This window comes from Corvus brachyrhynchos, unplaced genomic scaffold, assembly GCF_000691975.1.
Source record: "Corvus brachyrhynchos isolate BGI_N302 unplaced genomic scaffold, ASM69197v1 scaffold80, whole genome shotgun sequence".
Taxonomy (NCBI): Eukaryota; Metazoa; Chordata; class Aves; order Passeriformes; family Corvidae; genus Corvus; species Corvus brachyrhynchos.
In genome coordinates, this window is record NW_008236769.1 from 1660236 (window position 1) to 1681898 (window position 21663).

Below are 21663 nucleotides of genomic sequence, written 5' to 3' on the forward strand. Positions count from 1 at the left end.
CACGCGGACCCCGCCCATCAACAGCACCGGCCCTTGGGTAATAAACTGCCCGGTAGAAACCATCATGGCAAGGCTATAAAGGCATTTCCATCTCCTTTCGAACTGCACTGTACCGTGTTTTACATTTAAGGCTTAACATTTCAGGTTGTTGAAGTTGCTGACATGCTACGTTAATATTTACATCCACTCAGAATTATATAAAATACAAGCATTTTATTATTTCTCAGTTCAACAATATTGCTTAGAATTACAAAATACAGCAATGTCTGAAATACTGAAGGTTTCATAAAAGTAGCAATCTTTCTCCCCTTCCCAGTCTTAAATGTCAAAAAAATTACTAAAATAAAAATATTTACCACATTACATAAGCTGCAGACTTAGAAACATGACCATCAAGTCTTAAACCAGGTAACTTAAACATAAATGTAAATGGCAACTGGCAGGCGAGCACAACATTATTCAGGGCACAAAAGTAATTCTCTTTGCTGTAGATAATCCAGGGGTTTTTTCTTTTTTTTTTTTTTTCCCAGTCAAAAAAACCCAAACAAACTGTGTTTAGCTAGAAATTTAGAAGGCAGACTGGCTTTGTGATGAACACATTAGAGCTTCTGTCATTAGCAGAACCACACTGGTGACAACTGATGAACACATTTTTACATGTATGGCAAAACAAACCTGTAACAACATGGTGCAATTCCTTCATAGTGATGCATCTCTAAAGAAATATCACAGATTTCCATATATGTGCTTAAATATACAAATGCTAAACACTACAGTGAAATTTCAACCTCTGAAACATACACTCAGTGTGGTTTGTCACAGTAGAAACTGTGTGTATTTACTTGGGTTGAATTTTGCTGTAATTCAACTATTTTTTTGGTCCCCACGTGCAAAAAGGCCTACTTGGAGCATTTTTCCCCCCTTCTCCCTTTCTTTGACTTGCTTGTCAAGGACAGATTGATTTATTTCAAGTGCATGACTTTTCAAGTAACTAGTCTACAAAAATCTATAACCAGTTTAAAATATCAGGAAGAAAATCCAAGGAAAAGCATTTTCACAATCAAAGATAGCATTCTGAACTTCTTTTAAAAGCCATATAAAAAGAAATTCATAGTGTATGCATTCTCACATTAATATTTTAAAAAAATTCCTATTGTATTCAAAATTAGTTTCTCAGCATATGCAAATGGTTTATCTTCCCTCATTCCAAATATTATTCAGAATACATTAATTTAGCCTATAAAAATACAGTATGGACAAATTCTTTTCATTCCCTGACATAAGAATTCACAATTTTGACACAAAAATTGTAAACTTTTATTACATTCAAAATACATTTCTTAAGTCTTCAGAATTTAAGTTCTGAGGTGTTGGCAGTCAGAGCTCTTGGTATACAGCAGAAGTACATTATTGCAGAGCCTTTACACAAAAGTAGCTTTCTAAAGTTAAGAGAAACTTACTCTTCCCATGTATTTTTGTTGCTACCAGGAGGAAAAGAAAGGCTTCCTGCTATGAAAGGTCTGTGTGAATGCATTACTCAGATGAACAATTCGGCCCTGACTTCCAGTGCTACTTCGTTCTACAATCACACGTGGCATCTGAACAAGCTGAATGGGACTCTTTTCATCCTTTAATGCCTGAGTAAGGTTTAGTATCTAAAAAGAGTAAAAGCAGGTGAGGTTAGGGTGCACAAATAAAACTGTGGCTAACAGGCTTATCATTTTAGTTGCTACTCTTAAATCAATTCTGTAGAGGACTACACTGCTGAATAAATTAATTTCAAAAGATATGCTATTGCAAGTAAAAATATTTTATTTATTCTGTAACATGAATACATCCTACTGCTGTCTACCCTTCCATTCTTTTCCTATTTCATGCAGTCCTCTTCCAATTTTCAGAAAATTGTAAGAGATAAAAATCTATGAGCATTTTTAATTTCACAAATCTCTTGAAAGCATTGCACCTTTAGTGAAAAAAATACCTACAAGAAAGCCATCAGCATGATTTAACATAGGATATACCAGCAGTTAGCTACAAATTATTTTCATATCAGAAGATATGAAGCCATATAATTACCTCATACCAAACCCAGTGCTAAGACCCAAATTCAGCCCTCAGCTCCCAGGAGTCTGTTATCTTCCTTCCAAAACTTCAGTGCTCATGGACTGCCCTCATAACTTACTTCATGTTCAGTGTTACCCTGCTGAAAACTGAGGCAAGTATTCAATTTAGCTCTAGTGACACATTTGCACTATCCTTAATATCAAGCCTTTTTACCCCCACACAATGCCCCTTTCTTCCTGGTGAGCCTTACTGATCCTCTGCTTATTCTGCTCTTTCATGGCCAAAAAACCCTGACAAAGTCTTTTGCATTATTTACTGCAATTTGGTTCTGCCAGCAACTCTACTTGACGTTTGCATTCTCTAAGTTCTAAGGCAATCCTTTGTAGATGTGTTACCCATTTCTTGGACTCTACATTCTTGAGAGAACTGTCTCCTTTGGGTTTGAAACCCTTCCCAAAGTTTTTTTTCCTACACTTCACAAAAATAGACTTCTAACAATGTTCAGTATCTTAAAGACCTTGACCCTTCCATGCAAGATATGTTTCTCTGCAGTTTTTTATCAACTAGATTCTTCATTTTCTAATTCTTAAATTCTCATTTTTAATGATGTATTTAGATGCTTTGGCTATACTGCAAATTCATCCCAACTGAATGAATACCTTAGCATGTGATCTAGATAGCCAAGTCTTCTACAATGCCCTCGTAACATACTTTGCTTTAACACCAAAAAGTTTAAAAGTTTAAAATCAGTGCCAAAAGGCATTGTTTGCCAATGTATTTCCAATCTCACCCAAGGATTACTTATTAATTGCATTTCTTCCGTTCATGAAAACCTGACATTTCCCACGGTGAAACACACTCTTATGTAGCTAGAGAGAAGTAAAAAAAAAAAACCCAAACGAAAACAAATCTCTGCTAAAATCCACCTGAGGAACAGGGTGTGAAGAAAGGGTCCAGATGCAGCCTTTATAGTGGAAAATTAATTTTGACAACCTCAGCTACATCACTCTCAATTACATCAATCATGTTTTTCCTCAAGCGTTTTGTTAAATAACAGATTCCTTGTAGCCAATTGTCTCATCAGAAAAAAAAGCTACTTAATAGAGTAATAGAGTTTAGGATGCCTGAGTACTTCAAGAACCAACCTTGCAGTGACTACACAAACTTCTCAGAAGAGTTACTTCAGAAACTCCTATAATTCAATTTAGTAAGTAAGGTTTGATGTCTTTTAGCTACCACACAAAAGATGTTAACTGGGATTATGTTTGACTAAGGAGAGCTGCAGTCTTGTGCAAGGTACATCTTGATGTAGGAAATTCTACAGAGAAAACATCGAATTAAGACGCTCTAGGAATGTCTGGTTTAAAACAATCCATGTTGAATCTATGAACACAAGGACTAAGTTTCAATAAATTCAGAGCAAATGGGACTATTAATTTGTCTAGTCCAATTGTCTTACACTTGCAGAAATCACTATTTTATGCCTACAGTGTACTAAATTTGTTCTTAGCTAAAGCTTTTTCTCTAGTATTTCCCACTAGCCTTAAATTGTAAAACAGGAAGAAGATGGAGAAATCCTCTCCTGTTTTAGTGCTTAAAAAAAAAAAAACAAAACAACAAAAAACCAGAAAAAAACCCAAAACAAAACAAAACAAGCCCAACACTTAACTATGATCAAACTTCTAACCTGAAAATGGCTGGACTGTTTTGAAGTATGGTTTTGACATTTGATAGGATGAAGAAATTTTATTACCTAATATTGCTTTCAATAATCAAGTAAACCCTCTAAAATAAAGTCATATTTATTTTAATAGCATAGTGAAATCAGACATCAAATTTTCCATCCAAATTTCTGACTCGACTTTTATTTTTCAAATACCTTCTAAGATTTTAGAATCCCCCCCAAAAACAATAAAACATAAATCAGCATACACTTTTTGCTGTTTCATCTATCCACAAGTAAGAACAAACTCTAGAAAGAAATTTAGTCTGCTCAGATGAAAATACCTTCAAATATCACTCAGTGTAATAGGAGTCAGTTTTTGTAGCTCTAAAGAAAGCAGCTGAGGAGTGATGACAAATTAAATACATAGATAAAACCATAAAAAAACAGTCTTACCTGCCCCCTCATAACAGACATCTGGTTTTCAAAAGTAGCCTTGTCAAATCCTTTGTCAGTCTTTATTAAGAAAAACAAACAGTCTATAGTAAATAATCCATTTATTTTTAGCTATATATTTTGGTTGTAAATTCATCAATATCACAATATGCATATTCATATTTACCCACACAATTATAATTTTTGAAAGATTCAAATAGAATCCTAGTATGAATCACAAAAAGGTCTATTTACTGCATCAAGTTTACATATGTGAAAATGAAGACTGTTCCACATCATAAAATAAAATACATCAGTGGATACCACTTTTGGGCATTGGTAAATACCAACAGCTGGTAGATACCAGGCTTAATATCAGCACATTGCTCTTTCTCTTATGATGACTCCAGCAGAAAAATGCTTCCTCCTTCAGATTTAATAATACTTAACTAACAAACCCAGAGGGATTTTGAATACAAATGAGTCGACGACGCAAATACAGCAAAAATGTGTTTCAGGATCTAGTTTTGACATTACAGCTGCATTTTCATTACAAGTCTAAAATTTCCAATTCTTTCAATCTTTAATTGGATTTTTTTCTCTTGAACATCTGACACAAATGTTTGCAAAATGTTTTAGAGAAGGATACTCTTTACATGTCAACACTGTAGCACAGTTTCTGTATCTTTCAAGTGAGTCTGACTTTCAATATGATCAAGATTTTGGCATCAGCTTAGCACAATATATGCATAAAATTAAGTATATGAAAGGTATGGAGGTACTTTAAGTTACATTAAATACATTATTTCCTCAGGCTGCTACAGTTTAAGTCTCTACACACCACGTGGGTATGTTAAATGCAGTTTTTACACAGATTTGTGCTGTAAGAGTAAACTAGCTTTAATTATGTGAAACTTAGATATCTAATAGGTAATTTATGTTTTCAATTGAAATAATTACTATCAATTAACCAGATTGGTGACAGTTTGCTTATAATTACATAAACCTTTTCTACCACGCCAAGGTTAAAGGTAAAATAGCATAGTATCTTGGCATTCAGAAGTTAGATGGTTATTCTTTTTATGAATGTAACTGTCTCATTACAAGTATCAGCTAATTCAGTAATAGTTAATTCAAAGAAGCACTTGATTCACCTTAAATAGTTCATAAAGGTCTTCACAAAGGTCCTGCACGAAGTTCATATCAGAAAGGCGAGGAAGAACTAGGTCTCTGGTCTCCTGAGAAAAAGGAACTTTCGCTTGAGGAAGCCAAGCCCAGTGAAAGGGATCTAATGTAGAAAAACAGTGCACTTAATGATAAACAAGCAAAAATGAAATTCTGAGTCGCATGCTCTACTACCTACTGCAAGTTCTCAGTAATACCACTTCTTCCCAACATTGTTACCCCACACATCCCTTTTAGCTACAGTTACCAGAGCAGTTTTACAACTGCTAAGCCATTTTTTCAAACAGTGAGAATATATTAAGTAATAAATATTTAGTTAAAGAAGTAAGTAAAAAAGGTATATTAATTAAACATCATAAGCAACAGTAGTTTAGTATAGCAGTTTCTTTTGGAGTAAAATAATAGCTGCAGTCAAATAGAAATCTTTCAGGTATTTGACTCATATGGAAGAATTAACAAAAAAAGCTACTATTTTTAATATAATTTTTAATTTTTTTAAAATGCCTTCTTCTAAGAATGTTGAGAGAAAAGCATTCATAACTTTTCACGTAATTGCTATTAGACAGCTTTTTTCAAATTATATTACAAAAGTAATTAATATTACCAGATGTTAAACAAGACACCAAACTATTGCAGGAGCTGAGAAAGGCCACTAGGAGTGGGCCACCCCCTAAACTTCCTCACACTGCCCACAGCCCCCTGAGTCTGACAGTCCAGGCAGTTTTCCACATATCTCACAGTCTCAGTATTCATTGATCTTCCCTCAGCCACTGAACCAGTCATCATTAAAAGCCACCTAGTTAATCAAGCACAGTTTGTTCTTGGTAAATCCATGCTGGCTTCCCCATCACCTTCTTGCTCTTCATGTGCCTGAATACAGCTTCCAGGAGGATTCATTCCACAGTCTTCATGGAGACTGAAGCAACCTCTCACCATTACTTATAGTCTTTCAAGAGGGATGATAAAACTGCATAACAACAGCATCAGCCAGCTCCCACTGTTTCCAATGCATCCCATCTACTCCTATGAACTTCTGTATGACCATTTTCCTTAAGTGTTCCCTTTCTTCTGCTTTGGGGATTCATTCCCAGAGGCTCTACTTAGGAGCTTTGAGATCCAAGAGCCTCAGAGCAAACCTTACAAGAGTGAAAACTGAGGCAAAGTCAGCATTGAGTAACTTGTTCTTTCTTATGGCTTTTGCCTTTATGTCTTTGCTGCACTTTTGTTCAGTCCCACTCTCACTTCTGATTTACCCAACCCTTTCTTGTTGCTCTTTATGTCCTCTGTTAGCTTTACTCCAGCTGAGCTTTGACATTCCAAACTCCATTCTTGCACTTTTGGAAAAATTCTCTATTTTTTCAGCAAAGTCTCTACATCTTTATTCTTTTTTTTTCCCCAAGGTACTTAAATTTTGCATCCCAGTTCAGTCAGGAAATCCCTTTTCATCTGTGCTGGACCAACTTCCTGCCTTTTGCAAATGCTGCTCTCTGGCTTTGAGGTTACCCTTGATGACCAACCAACCAGCTCTAGTCATCAAAACCATGCTCTAGGTGGTAAGGGACTGCAATGCACAAACATTTTGCTACAAGTTTACTTTTACAGAACTATCACACACCTGTCCATCTGCAAAAGAATTCTAAAGGATTGCGCAAGTTTATTCCTTTTGATGCCGATGTGAAAGATGATATAAAATAAGCAATAATTGCTGTGTCTTTAGAACAGCTACAGAGGTGACTGTAGCCAAGAGATACGTAGGACAGTATCTATTTAATATCAAGATAGAGACTACACAGAGCTCTGGGTGGAGTACTTAACTAGCCTTTTGACAGCATAACTAGCCACACTTAACTGCCATAATTACCCGATTGGATAATAGCCCACAAAAGTCATTGCAAACCCTGTTGGGCACTTCCCTCCTAATGATAAGTAGTCAGATGTGGTCAAAAATAATCTCACTTTAACACTAACAGTATTTTCAAGCAGATGGAAAATTGACTAACTAAACATTAACTTCTACAAAGTAAGCTAAAGCTGAGAACAAGAAAAAACAACCTGACTACTTGTCCACCTACAACAGTACCCTTCCTTTTGAAATAGAAATTTGGCTGATAGAGGGACAACTTGTATATCCTCACAACTGAGTTATTTTCCACCACATTTTTCAAGAAAACATGTGCGAGAAACATTTTCCTAAATTCTTTCAATACCACCATTAATCACTTTACATACAGTACTATGTTTACAAGTGTCCATATATTGTTCAAAAGTAAAAAATATGAACAAGAATCAAATCACATATGCCATTGCAAAAAATGGCGTTTGTCACTAACTTTCTGAAGAAGAGTACATTATTTAAAAATTCAATATATAGCTACAGTGATGATTTCTTAGTTTCTTGCTGCAACAACACAAACAAAAATTACTTCTTTGGAAGTTACTGTCCCAAAAGGAAGATGATTGAAGAATGCAGTACTTACATGCCCTCCACTCATCAGGATGCTTAAAAGGAAATGCTAAACCATTGTCAATTGCAGCAATTTTAATAGATTCTTTAGTTATAGTCCATTGGCTATCCTACAGAAGGAATATTTAAAAAGTAAGTGATATTAATGTGTTTACACAAACAGTGAAACACATTAAAAATACTAAATAATATACTTTGTAGTGTAGCTTCACTGGTTAAATTCAACTTAAACAATATAAAGCAGCATCCAAATAAACTCCACCACATATAATTTCTTACTCTACCATTATTAAAGAGAAGCCCTTCCCCAAATACAAGATAAGCAGAGCACAAAGGGATGAAGAAATGTACCTGAGCAACAGTGGACATTGTAGAGCAAAAATACAGAACAATAATTTCTAGCACTGTTCTACCTAGTCTAATCAAAATAGCTTTTCCATTCATTTTGCCTACAATATTTTGTGGTTATCATATTTCTTGAGACCATGCACAAGGATTAAGGACATGCCCTTAATCTCCAACAAGACCAAGCTACAAAACTAAACAATTAAAGAATGTAAGTTTCAGAGTACAATTCTCTTACCTTATCTGACAGATCAAGTCCATCATCTTGTTTTTCGTACCTGACTAACCAGTTGTCATTACCTCTGTCTGTAAACAGGAAAATGCATGCCACAACAAGTCATTTATAAAGAAATCATCATCTAGAGTGACATACAACAATATTGTAAACTGACACTTTATACATGGAATTAGGCAAAACTGTTCAGAAAGGGTTTTTCCCATCACACGTGGTTTAGTTTTACTGAAATGTATAGGCAACTGATTCAGTGGAAAGACCACAAATTTACCAGGTATTTACCAGGTTCTTAGGTATGTATTACTTCTTTAGGTACCCCAACTGGCTGAATATGCAGCAAAATATGAACAAAGCCAAAAGAAACTATTTTCATACATTTTATGCAGAAAGATTGGTTGTGGTGTGCACTTTTCCTGAGGAAAATACTATCAGACCACAATGACTTAATTTTTAAGCTTGTTTTAATGCTGATGGGGAAATGGAGAAGGCCTCTAAAATTATAGATAATGTGACCTTTGACTACATGGAGAAAACAGACTCTACAAAGATGAAGAGGGAGCAAAACTGAACAGAAGGGAAAGAAACTGAAAAGGTTCAGACAAAATTGAGAGATTGAACACTCTGAAAAGGTCTTTCAGACAGAGGATGACTGCATGTATTCGTAGGACCTTCTGTCATTTTAAGGTGCTCCCTTAAGTTTAATCACCCTCAGATTTTCATGTTCTACTATGATTAGATATATCAGATTAACATAAAATCATCCATGTAATGAGGTTTTGCATTTTGAGTATTTGCCTCAATTTTAAGAATGTCAAAAAACACTAACTGTTTGGAAACACTGAGGTTTATTTGATAAAGCTGACAGACCATTGCAATAGCTAGCAAGTATTATGTTCTTACGAAAATTTCTTCTAATTTGCTTCTAAAATGAGAGAATTTGAGAAAAGGAAAATGAGCTAGACCTGGTGTGTCTGAAGAAAAGCTAAGATGCCCACCTCTGCCAAAGCAGCAAAGCAAATATTTTAAAGATAAAACTGCCTTTGGATTCCTCAAGATGTAATTCACCTACATAGATAACAGAAGAATCCCAGCTTTGGAGTGATAGAAACAAGAGTGCAGCAGAATGGACAGGTACACATTGCAGTGGTACCTCAGTGCCTACACAATTAGTATGAACTATTGTGAGTTGGCATGAAACTGTGCTATTATCAGCTCCAGTTTAGCATAAAAGGAATTGTAGTCATTGCTTTTCTTATGGGTCCTGAAACCCCACCATTCTTTATCTTGATTGGGGGAAACAGTTAATAGCCCACACACAGAATTGAAGCACAATGAAAGCATTTGTTCTTACTTCTGCAATTGCTTAAAATAGTGAGTAACAATCAAAAAAGAGTTGTTTGGATTGTTTTTGTACTACGATATTTAGTGTATTAATCCAAAGTAAATTTTTTAAAATTTCAAATGCATCTTCATGGCCTTCAATTGTGAGAAAAGCATCTGATACACATTAAAAGCCTTAAGCACCAGCTTTCAGCCAGCATTGCTTTCTACCTCAGGAAAATAGATAGATACCAAGAGATACTAACAAATACCTGTATTTCTGATGACATAATCCAAAATAACCAATCTTTCAAACTGTGACTGAAATTCTTTCCTTGTGTTCTCAGGTAAAGGATCAGTTTCAAACTTCCTGAGCCAGTAGTCAGCTTCCTTATACCCTTCAACAAACAGCTGGAAGGAGCCAACCTGAAATAGTTAAGAAACTGCATTTGGAAAATGCACATGGGTGGGTCACATAAGTAATCTCAACATTCACAGAAAAACTAATTATATACTTTCAAAGTTCAGAGCACAGGAAATACGACATAAAAAAAAAAATTAAGTGGTTTCTCTTTTATTCCTATATTCTTAAAAAGGTAAGAATCAAACCATGTGAGGCTGGGTTTCTGGGGGCTCTGGTGGTGGTTTTTTAAAATATTTCTTTAAATACTCACTGAGCTTACCAGCAATAAAATATAGCCAGACAGCTCAGTGTAAATTAAGTTAGTATTACAAGAAATATATGAAACCAAGTGAAAGAAGTAACACCTGTTCTCTTTTTCATTGGAAATGCTTGTTTCAATAGTTCAGAGAACACTCACTGAAAATTACAAGAGAAAAATCTTCCTCTCTGAAAAGTCTTAAACCTTCACTGAAAAGAACAGCAGCATTAACCATTTTCTTCAAGACAGATGCTTTCTGCATAAAAATTACTGAAATACATTTCCCAAAAGAGTCCAAGGGAGAACATGAGAGTTGGCATAGGCTCCATATGTATGTGAAAGGTACTCAAGATTGAAATTCAAGAACTTCTACTTGAGAAGTAAAATGCAGACAGATAAACACACAGCATGTTTTTTTTTTTCACGACAATCATGCTTTGTCCAAGATTGTCCAAGACAAAGTAACTATAGAAAACTTAATTAATTCAGTTTGTAAACAGATACTCAAGACACCAGGCATTAGTAGCATCATCTGTCTCATCCACCGTGCTCATACGAGCTTGCACAACCCATGTCACATGGATCTAAACTGCTGGGAACTGACTCAAGTGGATTACCCAAGCTGTACACAACCTGTGTTTTAAAAGCTTAGGATTAGAACAGTGTAGTGATATTTTGGGAGTACAATAAGGCTCATTAGGGAATAAAGATGTGAGGTTTTTAGTCAGTGTAGTCTGCACATAAGACAAAAGGGATGTAGGAAGAACACAACAGCAGGGTACCCAAAAGAATAAAACAATAGACGGCAAAAAAAAAAAAATCACAAAAAATTTTAAAAATTAGATAAATTGCAGGGAAAAAACAGACTGACAGTATCAAAACATGACACTTAAAGGAAGGGTATTAAGTAATCTATAAGTAGAGCAAAAGTGAGATATACAACAATTAATATGTTACTATTCCAACAGAAAACTGGATTGTAAACTGAAACAAAAAGTGACAAGATGATTAAAACAGTTCAAATGAAAGAATGATGTAAGAGTGGATACATGTTGCATGGAAACAGTCATATGTATCAAATTTTAGATCGTTTTCAACAAGTTTTTTCTTCTACTGCTGAAGTTACTTAAAAATACCCCTTTTTAAAAAAAAAGTTTTATGTAAGAATCAGGAAGTGCACAAATTACTTATTTTTCATCTTACCTTAGGAGGTAGTCCAATTCGATTAAATTTTTTAGCAACTTTTGGCACTTTCTCTAAAGCATATTTTTTTCCTCTTGACTTTGCACGATCTATTGCACTGTAATTAAAGGTCTCACTGACAAGCCAGACAACCTTAAAATATGAAAGTTAAACACAGCTCAGAATTCCTCATTATTTCAATTGTAAATTTACAGTAAATTTTATGCTCAGTTATACAAAAAAATTTTAAAAATTAATCAAGAAGCATGCATCAGGAATTTTCAACAGATAAATTTTACATGAAAAGGTGAATATTCTCTATTTTACATATCCCAAACAAAAATGGGAATTGTATATGCTGATTTTTGCAATTTGCATCTCATCAAAACATGAGGCACAAAAGGTATCAGAAAATGCTAGAAAGTGCTTCCAAAGAGGAGATTCGATTCAGATCTCAAACTTATCCATTAAATCAAAAGTCACAGTCACTTTTTCTACACCAAACCACTCTACCTTTGTACTTGCAATAGTTTATAAATTACATATAAATAACGCATGATATACAAGGATATCTACACAACCACAGTTCAGAGACTGACAAATACATTGGCTTTTTTTTTTTTTTAATTCAGTAATTTATATGTTTAGACTTTTACCTTAGTTTTAGGTACAACTCCAAGCCCCAGATTCTCATCCACAAGATAGGCACCAGCTTCAGAGAGATATCCCTGATTTGGAACGAGGCAGCCTCTGCCAAAGCAGCAAGGGCAACAAACTTTATGAAAATATTTGGTCCATTTTGGATTTAGATGTCCATAAGGCTCTTCGGATTTTGGTTTGAACACTCCAATAATTTTCTAAGATAAATAATAAAAAATTAAAATATGAGCACTTTGAGTTGCAAAATAGTAAAATTAGTCTGAAAATTAGTTATTTGAAAATACTGGTTAAATCCTAGCCGGTGCATTTTACAGTTGCTCTTTTTAGATGATGAAATAATAAAACTAGTAAAATTGAATTCCAAATAAATTTATCATGAAGTGCTTCTTTAGGATTAGTATAAACTCAAAATAAGCTCTTCATAAGAGAAAATCCAAGCCAACACTTACTTTTTCAAAATATTTTGCCAAAAATTCAAAAGGACTGCGTTTTAAAAAAGATATACTTTATCTTAAGTTCTTAAAAAAGGAGTTTTTAAAAGTAGCTTTAAAAAACAATTTTCAGCTTACCAGCAACTCACTGACCAGCTATTTCAGTCAGAGACATAATGGCTCCAGGAAAGTGACAAACATACAGAACACTACTTTTATATCTGTTTTTCTTATTACCCTAAGTTTGAATGGATCAAAAGGTGAGAATGACCATCAGCCATCATGTACATTAGAGACACATAGTAAATCTTAAAATTAGTCAGAGCCCTATGTCCAATTTTGGACACTATGCTTCAAGAAATTTGTTAACAAACTGGAGAAAGCTGAAAAAAATGAGAATAAGCACAAAATATGTGAATAATGAAAGATGGTCAGTACAGGGAATGCTTAAGCAAAGAGAAAACTTAGACACGATGGACTATGGAATAGGCTGCTATAGGAAAAAAAGGAACAACACATTTACTGTTAATGAGTCAAAAAACGACAGGCTTAAATCCCAGCAGGTAAGTTGCAAAAAAGAAATCCTTTAGAAACATAAGTGCAGCTCGAGACTGGAACAGATGGCCAGGTTCTGCAGTCTCCAGAACAGGGTGCAACTAACAACAGGTTAGTTAGACATTCCTCAAGAATCACGTTGAAATGATCCTGCTCCACAGCACAAGTATTAAAGAGACAATTTCTCAAGGTGTCTTCTACAGAGGGTCTATATTTGTTAACCTCAAACTACAGGCTTATTACCACATTAAAATATATAACCTTTCAATTGTCTGTGATAAACTTTGGCCTAGTGCATAAGGTTCACATAATGACTCTTCCGTAGCTCAAGTGGAATGCTGTAGAAATGCTGCATCTTCATCCCTTCTCACTGGACAATGGCAAGTAAATCAAATTCTTTCTAATAAATACTTCAGAACAACTGTTTAAGAAGCATTTTCACATATTAGTACTTTACTGAATCCTTATGAAAGAAAGTATCTCAACAAGCTAAACACTGCCTGTTGTTGCACCAACACTCAAAGCTGATTCACACTCCGGTCATGAACATGTTTGCTAGCAGTCAGAAACTAGCAGTACTCTTCAGTAGCTGCTGATTCAGCTGGATCAGGGAGAGGATCGGACCAGCTGGTTTAGCTTCTAAAGAATTTTAAACCAATTTTCTCATGACAATCATGCTTTGTCCAAGACAAAGTAACGGTAGAGAACTTAAGTCATTCAGTTTGTAAACAGATACACAAGACACCAGGCATTAGTAGCATCATCTGTCTCATCCATCTATTTTGATTCATTCCCATTAACTACAAGGAAAACCAAGTTACAAAACACCATTATTTGCATTCGTACTATAAAATTAGTGTCCTATGAACAGAGTCAGGAAACAAATCGACAAGAACTCCCTTGGGTTTGGTAGGCTGTTTTCCATGATTCTAAGGTTGCATTCAAAACCATGAACACAACTGCACAGACAAAATTCAACTTGGACCTACAAAAATGTAATAAATATTCTATGCAATGTAAAAGGTCAGCACGTTTTTGAATACTTTATTTTTTTTTTTTTTTTATTTTTAAATCACAATACTCGGTATACTACTTAAGTCAAAATCCTAATGTTAGGTTTAGAATTGTTTAAAAGTTATTTAATTTTTTCCTATTGAAACACATGTATCTACCTGCTTAAAACAAAGCTAGCAGCTCTACATTTCTTGGAACTGTTGTGGTGCATTTAGAAGTATATGCCAAACCTTTAATTATCTCTTCTGAATCACTCTCTGGCTAATACTTCCTAATAAGTGCCCATTTAAAAAAGGAGCTTAGCTCATTCTATTATTTGCCTGGACTGTACTGTGCTACACTGTCAAATCTAGATATGGTTTTCAAGGTTTTGCTGAAGTTAGAACCTTACTAAATTTTGCAGAGCCACCCCTGTTGAGGACCAGAGTAGACCAAAAAGTTCAATCTATAGAACAAGCTACCATGGCCAGTCTTAATTTTGCCAGTCAAAATGACTGACTCCGTTAACACTAGCAATTAGTTAAAACTGTCAGGAACATATTGCAGAACAATTTCTTTTATTTATTGCTTACACAATGAACAACAAATGCAGAAATATGCAAGTCTTTGGCAATAGTGCTGCTTAAGTACTGAACTCCATTTCAGTATGCAACTATATAATTTTTGCCAATAAATGCAAAAAAGCTAACTTTAATTAAGCAATTTGAATTTTATCTTTCTTATAGAACCAAATCAGCAGATAAGGCAACCTAATGGAAACAGCCTATTTTATCTATAATTTGGTATTCATTTTGGGCAAACACTTCAGAAGGTGATCAGGAAAAAGGCTTAGCACATCCTTTAATGAGCTCCTTCCCACCATAGAAAAGAGATTACTCAAGAGGAATAAGAGAAAGCAAGTCACAGAAGTGTTCTGAAGTGGAATGACACAATACTGAAACAGGATCTGAAATCCATTTTACACATGAAAGTCGCACTATTGGCAAAATGAAGTTTTATCAGACCTTTAATATGGACAGCAAACATAGATAAGCTCTAGAATAAATGCAAAGAATAAAATCAAAATTTAAAGTCTGCTAAGAACCATTATTCCCACAGTCCCATATCCCAAATACTTTCATATTTTGCAATGATTTCTTTCTGAACCATGTAAAATAAACAGTCTTCTTTTCTCAATCTTTATTTCTCCTAAACACATTCAAATCAGTGACCTGCATAAGGGAGGAGGGCAAGTCACTACTAGAAACTCAACTAGGAATAAAAACAACACAGCAAAAGAAAAGTAAAACCAACAAGAAAATCACCACGTAAGAAACAAGGAATAATATGCCCCATCCAAAATACTATGGTGATGTTTATACTGAAATGATGCATAAGTACTCTCTCACCATCCCCAGGGCTCAGTGAGTATATCAGGTGTTGTCTAGTGACCAAAACCCAGCAAAATCAATCCAGATAAGCTTCAGACAAAACAGATTGGCACGTATGGTATGACTTTTTTTTTTCCCCCTAATGATTTCTCTACTAACTTTCTAAGAATAAAAAAATCTTGATTGCACAGCATTAAGAAAAACTCAAAAAACTTAATCAGTTGTAAAGCATTTTTAGTGTGACACTCTAGAATATTCTTTAGATACATCATGCACAGGATTTTTGAAAAACTATTGATTTAAACGCATATTTGACTACTTATATTTTTTTCCTATTGCATATTAAATAAGATATGAACCTACTTTAAAAACAGCATGAAGTTTGAATATGTGTATATAAGCACACAACCAGAAAATCTACAAAGATCTAAGCTGCAAAAATAGGGAGTGACCTGAAGTTGGAACTCTGAAGACGTTTTTATATTTACAGCATTGCATGTGATAGCAAGAATCCCACAAAGCCATTACAGAGAGATTTTTTTCATTCAGGTTTCAAAGAGCGACCACCCTTTTTATTTTCTCCACCAGAATGAAGAGGATCATTACTAACAAATGTTCCTGGAACACAGGCATATGAACTGCAGTTTTCAGAAGATTTTGAAGAAGTGGTACTGCTATTTTCCATAAAAATAAAATCATAAATTGATATATTTATTTATATCAAAGTCAGTTAACTAGTCTAAAAAAAAAAAATCACTTATTCAATAAAGTGTAAAAACTATCACCAGAAAACTGCCATTAAAACAAACTAAACAACTATGAAAATTAACTGGCAAAACAGGAATATATTTTCTAATGACTATATATAGTCAATAATATGACTAAAAGCTAAACGAGAACCGTACTACTTCCTAAATGAAAGGAAAATTACTGTTATGGGAATGCACGGAATCACAACAACCTTGAACGTGCTCTGAAAACCTAGGTATTCAAAGTGTTCTAACTTCCATTTCCAGCTCAATTGGGATCTTCAGGATTAAAGGACACCTACATCTATCTAAGACCTAAAAACTGCTGATTGAGCTTAAATTAAAATCAGATGTGACAAATTAACACAAGTTGAGCAGTCGGGAGTCTCATTTAGTAAAACAGGTCAGTAGCAAAGTATTTCTAATTTAAAGAAAACAATGTGAAAATATGTCTGAGACATCATTTCCTCTTACTAAATAATGCTAACCATGTGTAACTTTTCAAGAGAGATATTAATGTAACTATTACTTCTCTGTCCCAAAGTAACCTTAGGGACACCTCACTCACGATCACAGGTACCATTCACCACCACCATTTACCACTACAGAAGGGAAAACCAAATCTTCCAGAGGGGAAACCAAATCTTCCAGCTAAGATTCAGCAGACAAGTACAAGTTAAAAGGTAGGTTTGATGATACCACTCTTCTCACCCATCTACCAATTATATATGAGAAAGGAGACATGACCTAAATAAAAGACCATCTAAGAAGAAAAGAGAGAAAAATATAGGAGGCTTAGCTAAAGAAACTTAAACCATACTGAAATTAGGAGCTCAGTTGTGCAAATATCAATTAAAACATACAGAGAACAAGATTCCACACAAGGGCATTTCTGAATTGTTTTCAGATGTTAGAGGCCCTTTTATTCTCTCTTTCTTTGGTGCAGGTCAATAAAAACTTGATAAAACTGAAGCAGAAATAATGGTTATTTTGCCTTAGCTTATGCACCAAGACATAATTAGAAATCTAAGTATTACTTGCATTGATTTTTCCAAAATAAATTTTGGCATACAATAAATTATTAAATAACTTATTTAAATTAATTTGCATATAGATAGAATTTTTGAATTTCCATTTTCAACTTGCAGCTGATGGTGTGTCCGACTTTGCAGTAACATGCTCACCCCTTTTGGATCCTTAGCAAAGTAACTCCCACTGGATCCTTGGGAGATTCTTTCTGGAAAAACTCCACACTCTATAGCTTGTTCTGTTCTCAGAATAATTTCTGCAAATTCTGGATCATCTAAAAATATATTCATATCTGCAGTATGTCCTGAATGCCCTGAAAAACAAGAAAACAACCAGTCTTAAGTGCAATGAATTAAACATAAGCAAACACACTGATAAGCCAACAGCCTTCCCTGCTGACACCCATCCAACAGCAGGCTGAAAAATCTGGTCCATTTAATCAGTCCAAGTTTTTTCACTGATTTATCCATGTCTAATCAACTTCTTGTTTAAAGTAAATCAGCCAAATCTGCAACAACAAATTTGAGATTACCACTGCTAAGTGTTTACAATTTTCAAGGATTTCTTTTTTTAATATTTATTTATGAAACAAATCTAAGGGGAAAAAAAATGTTCAAAGTCACAAGTGTAAAAAAAAAAGTGTGAAAGATTTTACATATTATTTTTGTGTCCTGCCCATTACCTCCTATTAGAATGGTATTGTACCATTCATTTAAGAGCTTGGCTAACATGTTTATTATCTGTTAAAACACAAAGTTGTTAATGCACTGAATAATCCGCTACAGGTAGCACTCCCAAGTGGTACCAACACGGCAGTGAAGTGCTGCATGCCAGCACTATTCCAGCCTTAGAACACTGTAAGCAACTTGTAACATTTCTTTACATACCAACCGGAAGATCAGGTCTGTGCAGACATTTGTGCACACTCTATGATCCTATGCAAACATTTAGAAAAACAACTAGAAAGGAAGGTGCCAGAATCCTACTGATCCTTCAATTTTTTCAAACTATTTCTTCACAAATTTTGATACTGTAGATTATTATACCTTCCTTTTAGGCTGGGATTGTTCCACATGTTCACTGAGTGCATTCTAATGGGCCTGTGCATTAGGGCTCACTTCTGCCTTAAGAAACAGCTACATTATTCTAGATTAAAACGTTTACAGATAAAGTTCCTTTGCTCACATTTCAGCAATTGAAGAAATTTAACATACATCCTTCTGGAATGACAACCAACACAGAATCCATTGAGAAAAGATACTCCTTAACAGTTTGTGGAGAGTCAAATAAAAAAAACCCAATGATCTTTTTTTGTAGCTCAGGACAATTTTTGAATCTTTTTAGAACATTAGGACTTACTTGCATGTACCACTTAAAAATAGTAACATGGACTCCAAACAAAAACAATCAAAAAGCATAAAAAATAGGTAAATTTTAGTATAAGTTGGCAATAAGGAAGAGAAACCTTAAAGCTAATAGCAGATCATTCTTAAGAATCAACAGCTACAGCCCATTGGATCAGAATCTGTTACAACTATTTGGCCAATACTGCTGTGATAAACTACACTTTAAGACTTCAGTGTAGGACAAGAGAGAGGGAAAAGGTTCAAAGGTTTTCCTTTGTCACAAAGTACTTAAGTGAGTTGGGGAAATAAACCAAAAGATCCACAATACACTTATTTTTATGGAAAAAATCACTTAGAATCAGTAGTTCTTATTTCACAATCAAGCCTCAACTATCTCCACGTATCTACATTCCATCACACAGCTGAGCTCCAACTACTACATTTTTTTGTCAGGGAAAGCAAAATCAGCATTGTGCATTATACTGTTACCAAATGAAGTGCAACATCCATGCTAAGTCATTCTGCACAATTATCGTCCAGGTGAAAAAAACCTACAGAAGAACTTTGTATCACATGGATTGCAACTGTCTATGTGGAAGACTCAGAGGTCAGTTTTTAATTTCTGTGCATTTTTTCTAGAATCTAGAAACATTAAGTAGTCTCACTGTCTGAGGAAATTCTTCAACCATGTCTTTTCTAACATAAAAGATAACTTCAGAAAAAAATAAATTAAAACCAAAAAAAACCCCATTGCACTGCCTGCTGAAGGAAGAAGAGAAATAATTTTTGAAACTCATTACTTGCTCAGTATTGCTACTGTGCTGCTAAGGAAGCATGTTACAACAGTGATGTGGCTGTTCTAAAACATTTAGGCTGACAAGGAAACTAGAAGTTTTAAGGAGTTTATCAACCCTCTCCATATGGAAAATAAGCCGTATTAATTGAAGATAGTATTTGCTGAATGGGGCAGGGTTTGGGGGTTTTTTGAGTTATTTTCTTCTTTAAAAATTATTTTAATCAAGTTTTCCACTGAGAAAGCATGTTATGTCAGAACTTATTCCCAGTACAGTCTCAAACTTACAATTATAACTAATCAAGGTTTCTCTTGCAGTTACTCTTGAAAATTACTCTTCTCATTAAACTCCCACTAAGGATACAGGGCTCACACAAACAAAGTCAAACTACCAAGCTTGAGAACTTTCTTCACGTTAATTGGGACAAGGCCCAAGTCTGTGAAGCTGCTATACCGGAGTGATGATGACTTGCCAAAAAAGATACAAATACTATCATCCATGTATGCACCACAACCTGCTCTTCCATCAAGTTAGCATGACATAAGCTAAGCTAAACAAATACACTTTGCAAGAGTAAGATGTATGAACTCCTTCAGCACTAAGCCAGATTTATACTTTTTAAACATTAACATGATTAAAAGTAGTCCCTTTAACCAATTCCACCTTCTCCTATACAGTCTCCTATTCTGACCATAACTCCATTATGTAAACACTCTGTGTTGCAATAACATACACAAGTAACATCTGGTGCATGTTGGTTCCACCTGACACGTGAAACAATCCTGCACCTTCAAGGGTTACACATACAGAAAAGGTAAGGACAAGGAAACCAAAGATGAGATGCTGTAATCAATCACAGTTCTGAGATTTTCTTACACACTTTTGGAGCAGATTCCAAGTAGTACTCTGCATTCACCATCCTAATGCTTCAGTGGTGCAAGAGTCATAAGCTCTAGCCTCCACTCTGAAGCATCAACTTTTTAAAAGTTTCTAGAAACATTTTGCTAGAAGCACTATCTCCTTAAAAGATCTTAAGCCTTGTAGGAAAAAGACAGGAAAACTAACATTTTAATGGCATGTTTACATTACAGGTATGGACTATGCTTGAGACTGGTGCTTAAAAGATGAGATTTTTCCATCTTTATGGCCAAACAAGTAAAAGTTGTCTGTAGTTACTAAAATAGAATTATTAGCACAACTTATTTTGTTATCTTTATGGGGGGTTTGTTTGGCTTTTTTTTTTAAGTACTCTATTGTTGCAAAAGAAACAGTCTTGCCAGTCTCTGGCAAGAAATCCTACAGTATAATTACAATAGCAAAAACAAAGAAGTGATGGAACTCCACATATTTCTGTCAGCAAACCCATCCTAGATGGATACTTATACAGAAACTTGCACAGAATCAGAAAGCTTGAAAGTCTAAAGAAAAGAAAGTAAGCAATAAATATCATGTAATTTATCATTTTGCCAGTATATCTAGAATTAGATAATGGGCACACTTATGCCTCTTTTCAAATTAATAACTAAGTTCTTGCATTTCTGGACTTTCATACTGTATTTCTCTCTTCAAGACCAGATTTGAAATTATGAAGGATAAATTTTTATGAAAACCAAAAATATGACAGTAGAGCCCACATCTAAAACTTTTAAAGCATGTGATGGTACAAAGTGAGCATATGATTAAAACAAAGAACAGACACACACTGATTTTTTTTCAAGATGAAAAGATGGAGGGGGGGGGGGCGAGTCAAACTGAAAACTTGACACTTCTCCAAGTGTTCAGGAAGCAGCAGCCAGTCCCACCACAGAACAATCTTTAAAACATGCAAAGCCACAAGTTTCAAAAAACATGACAGAGACAAACAAAGCAAGGCCCAACAAAGCAGCAGACAGAGAGCGGGGAGAAGGGACAGTGGAGACGCTCATGAAGATGTAAACGAGTTCGCGCAGCCCTACACAAAGTAGTCGAATTTCGATCCATTCGCAGCATCTTCCGTTCATTGTCAGTCCGCGAGCCCATACGTCGAGAGACGTCAACACACCTCTGCCCCTCACCGATGCTGTGCCATCGGACATGGGATATCGAGCGCACTTCAGTCCCGGCTCCCCCAGAGCCGCGGGCCCCCTCCCCCAGGAGAGCAGCGCAGCCCGACCAGCGCTG

The 21663-nt window shown here is 35.0% G+C and overlaps 1 protein-coding gene across 1 annotated transcript; it reads right to left on the bottom strand.

Annotated features, from left to right (window-relative positions):
• Positions 1-193: 193 nt before the first annotated feature.
• On the bottom strand, positions 194-17699 carry PI4K2B (phosphatidylinositol 4-kinase type 2 beta). The gene is made up of 9 exons (XM_008645016.2): positions 17519-17699; positions 12212-12412; positions 11577-11708; positions 9984-10137; positions 8395-8462; positions 7825-7921; positions 5317-5450; positions 4184-4243; positions 194-1655 (listed from the first exon to the last, which is right to left on the bottom strand). Exons 1-9 carry the CDS (start codon positions 17651-17653, stop codon positions 1482-1484), a joined length of 1155 nt encoding a protein of 384 aa, XP_008643238.1. The 5' UTR covers positions 17654-17699; the 3' UTR covers positions 194-1481.
• Between the last annotated feature and the right edge of the window lie 3964 nt (positions 17700-21663).

Excerpts from the sequence above, each read along its gene's own strand:
- PI4K2B (XM_008645016.2), bottom strand. The coding sequence starts at position 17,653 with ATGAATATATTTTTAGATGATCCAGAATTTGCAGAAATTATTCTGAGA. Across the intron at positions 11,709-12,211 it reads GAGTTGTACCTAAAACTAAG|GTTGTCTGGCTTGTCAGTGA; the intron begins GTAAAAGTCTAA and ends TCATATTTTAAG. Across the intron at positions 8,463-9,983 it reads TTATGTCATCAGAAATACAG|ACAGAGGTAATGACAACTGG; the intron begins GTATTTGTTAGT and ends TCCTGTTTACAG.